The following is a 2,935-nucleotide window of genomic DNA, read 5'->3' on the forward strand; positions in this document are numbered from 1 at the left end:
TCAGTTTGGATTGAGTTTTCTCTGACTTGCAACCGAAAGCATCCTAACTGATGACTGCCCTCACAGAGCATAGCTTTGCAGTCAGGAGAATAACTGTTGCCCAGGACCATATACCTAAATGCTGAATTATTTGGCACACAAAGTTAGAGTCTAAGAAAGACCAATGAAGTCTCTGGCAGTGAGAGAGGATTCCTGAATAAGACAGCGGGATTTCAATGGTGGAGGGGAAAACATTCCAATTTGAGTAGGAAGCAAGAGTGAAGAGAGAAGGATGCATTTGTAAGACAGTGATTTTTGTTTTTGGAAGAATGGGTGTCCTGGGAAAACTAACGTGTGGATACTTGGGGTAGGGACAGATTGTAGAGAGCTTTAAAACCAAGCTGATAAATTTAAACAACATGGTAGTTAAAAGAAAGTCATCAGGCAGTTTGAGCAACAGAGTGATATGAAATGCTTTAAGAAAGAGCATCAAAGTGAAGGAGGAACCAGTTGAGAACAGAGCCAAAGAGGCCAGAGAGGAGACTGTTAACAATGACCCAGACACTGGTGACAGATTGGAATAGGAAAATGCCAACAAGTACTTACTGACACCTGCCTGATTCAAGGCTCTTTGCTGGGTACTAGGAATATAGGATGAGTAAGACTGGGTGAATAATCTTCAAGGAGCTTGCAGTCTCCCGAAGAAGGTAGAGATGGGTGTGGAACGTGTATATAAAGATAACAGGATAGGAACTGCAAGAGAAATATGTACCAAAAAAAAAAAAAAAGGAACAAGTAACGGCTGGGATAGGAAGTTGGGGAAGACTTCACAGAGACGTGAAAGTGGAAGTGAGTGTGACAGATAGTGTAGGGGAGTCCTACCTGGGCTTGCAGACAGGTGGGACCTGGGAGTTATGGGAGAAGGAGGAACTGAAGCTAGCCATGGAGAAGAAATAGAGACGTTTTGAAGGCAAACTCCAAGATATGGGGCAGGGACTGCCCTTCCCAGGGGTCAAAGAAAGACCTGGCAGCTGCAAGTTTTCTGACCTAGAGAACCTGGAGAGTGGTGATGCTATGGACAAAACAAGATGATAATGATAATAGTGATTATGAATGCTTATGTGTCAGGCACTGTTAATCCTCATAATAAACACATGGGAGTTATTGCTATTACTCTCCTTTTGTGTAGAAGAACCAAGACAGAGGAGGTAGCAGAGTTACACTTCAAATCGAGGCAGTTTGATTCCAGAGCCTGTCTTGTTAAACCCTACACTAAGCTGCCTGAGGAAGTCTGTGTGCAGGAAAAAGATGAGTCTGAAATAATTTCAAATAACAACAAGGTTTTGAAACTATAATACTTTTGCTTGAGCCCTGAGACACTTTCCCATCATGATTTCTTATCAACCCCAAAAAGATAAAAATCACCAAACTTTGACAAATTAAGGGAGGTTCGTTGTGATTGCTTAGCACGAAACTTGTGCAAAGTGCACGACAAGAATTGAGTAGTCATTAGTTGTACTTCACATGGTTTTGTGAGAGCTTCTACAGCTGAGACCCCAGGCAAATGTGTGAGAGGGCAGGGTGAGAGGTACAGAAAGCCCTGGGGACTCCTGCTCCCCTAGAGTTCTTGAAAGAAATGACCAAAATGTCTACACAATTTACAGAAAATAATGTTTAGTACCTCTGAAACCCAGGTAAGTAATATACAGCACAGATTTGAACTATTTTCTACCCACGCAGAAATTACGTTTAGGAAAAACTATTGAATGATGCTGTAAGAGACCCCATTTTGTAAAATTAAAATTTGTTTCTGTTTTGAAATACTGACTCAAATGATTCTAAAAATAGGGTCAGGGTGGTGGCTGGTGGTTGCCATGATGGAGGAACCTTTCCCAGGGTTATTCTTGGTCTCAGCTTTATCAGGGTACAGAAGAGACTGCAGGTAGTTGATGTACTTGATTGCAGCTCTAAGGGTTTCCACTTTGCTGAGTCGTTTCTCCAAATACTCCTCTGGCAGATGATGTCGGAGCTGGGCATAGCCTTCGTTGACACACTTTACCCTCTGCCTTTCCCGCTCATTCCTTTTCCGGATAAAGGCCGGGCCGTAGGAGTATTCACATCTTCTGTAATTTGGATAAGGTATTGGGAAAGAGATGGGGCAGGGTTCGCCGTAATTGTCCATGATCAGGGAGTCACTGGGAAAAGGCAGCAATGGCAGCTCTTCAGAGTAAGGGGATGGCACAGGGGCCTCTGGGTACAGGTGGAAAGTGACCATGGGGTCCAGATAGAAGGACCTGGTCAGTGGCAAGTGAGCAGAATCAGAGAAGACAGGAAGTTTGTCTCGCAGATTAGAATTGGTCCTATTGTCCATCATTTCCTCTTTAACCTGGAAACATAATCAAGTTTATTAATTTGGCTATATAAAAAGAGAACAGATATGATCTGCTTTCTTGGAGATCAATATTTTAATGACTTTTCTGCTATGATGACTAGTTTCTGAGTTCACATGGAAAAAACTAGATGGTGTTCTAATATTCTGGGTGAAGTAAGAGAGAGGACTTTTTGATGGTACACAGAAATAGCACTACATAACATTTTTTTTTTTTTGAGACAGAGTCTCATTCTGTTGCCCGGGCTAGAGTGCCGTGGCATCAGCCTAGCTCACAGCAACCTCAAACTCCTGGGCTCAAGCAATCTTCCTGCCTCAGCCTCCTGAGTAGCTGGGACTACAGGCATGTGCCACCATGCCCGGCTAATTTCTCTCTCCCTCTCTCTCTCTCTCTATATATATATATTTAGCTGTCCATATAATTTCTTTCTATTTTTAGTAGAGACGGGGTCTTGCTCTTGCTCAGGCTGGTCTCAAACTCCTGAGCTCAAACAATCCACCCGCCTCACCCTCCCAGAGTGCTAGGATTATAGGCCTGAGCCACTGCGCCCAGCCAGCACTACATAA

General features: G+C 43.3%; 1 protein-coding gene across 1 annotated transcript; it reads right to left on the reverse strand.

Annotated features, from left to right (window-relative positions):
• Nucleotides 1–1,683: 1,683 nt before the first annotated feature.
• On the reverse strand, nucleotides 1,684–2,362 carry ASCL3 (achaete-scute family bHLH transcription factor 3). Its single transcript, XM_045556515.1, has one exon. It carries the CDS (start codon nucleotides 2,351–2,353, stop codon nucleotides 1,808–1,810), a length of 546 nt encoding a protein of 181 aa, XP_045412471.1. The 5' UTR covers nucleotides 2,354–2,362; the 3' UTR covers nucleotides 1,684–1,807.
• Nucleotides 2,363–2,935: the final 573 nt, after the last annotated feature.

The sequence above is a fragment of the Lemur catta genome, chromosome 7 (genome assembly GCF_020740605.2).
Source record: "Lemur catta isolate mLemCat1 chromosome 7, mLemCat1.pri, whole genome shotgun sequence".
In the NCBI taxonomy this organism is placed as follows: domain Eukaryota; kingdom Metazoa; phylum Chordata; class Mammalia; order Primates; family Lemuridae; genus Lemur; species Lemur catta.

Bases quoted from the DNA above. Each gene is read 5' to 3' on its own strand.
- ASCL3 (XM_045556515.1), bottom strand. From the start codon at position 2,353: ATGATGGACAATAGGACCAATTCTAATCTGCGAGACAAACTTCCTGTC.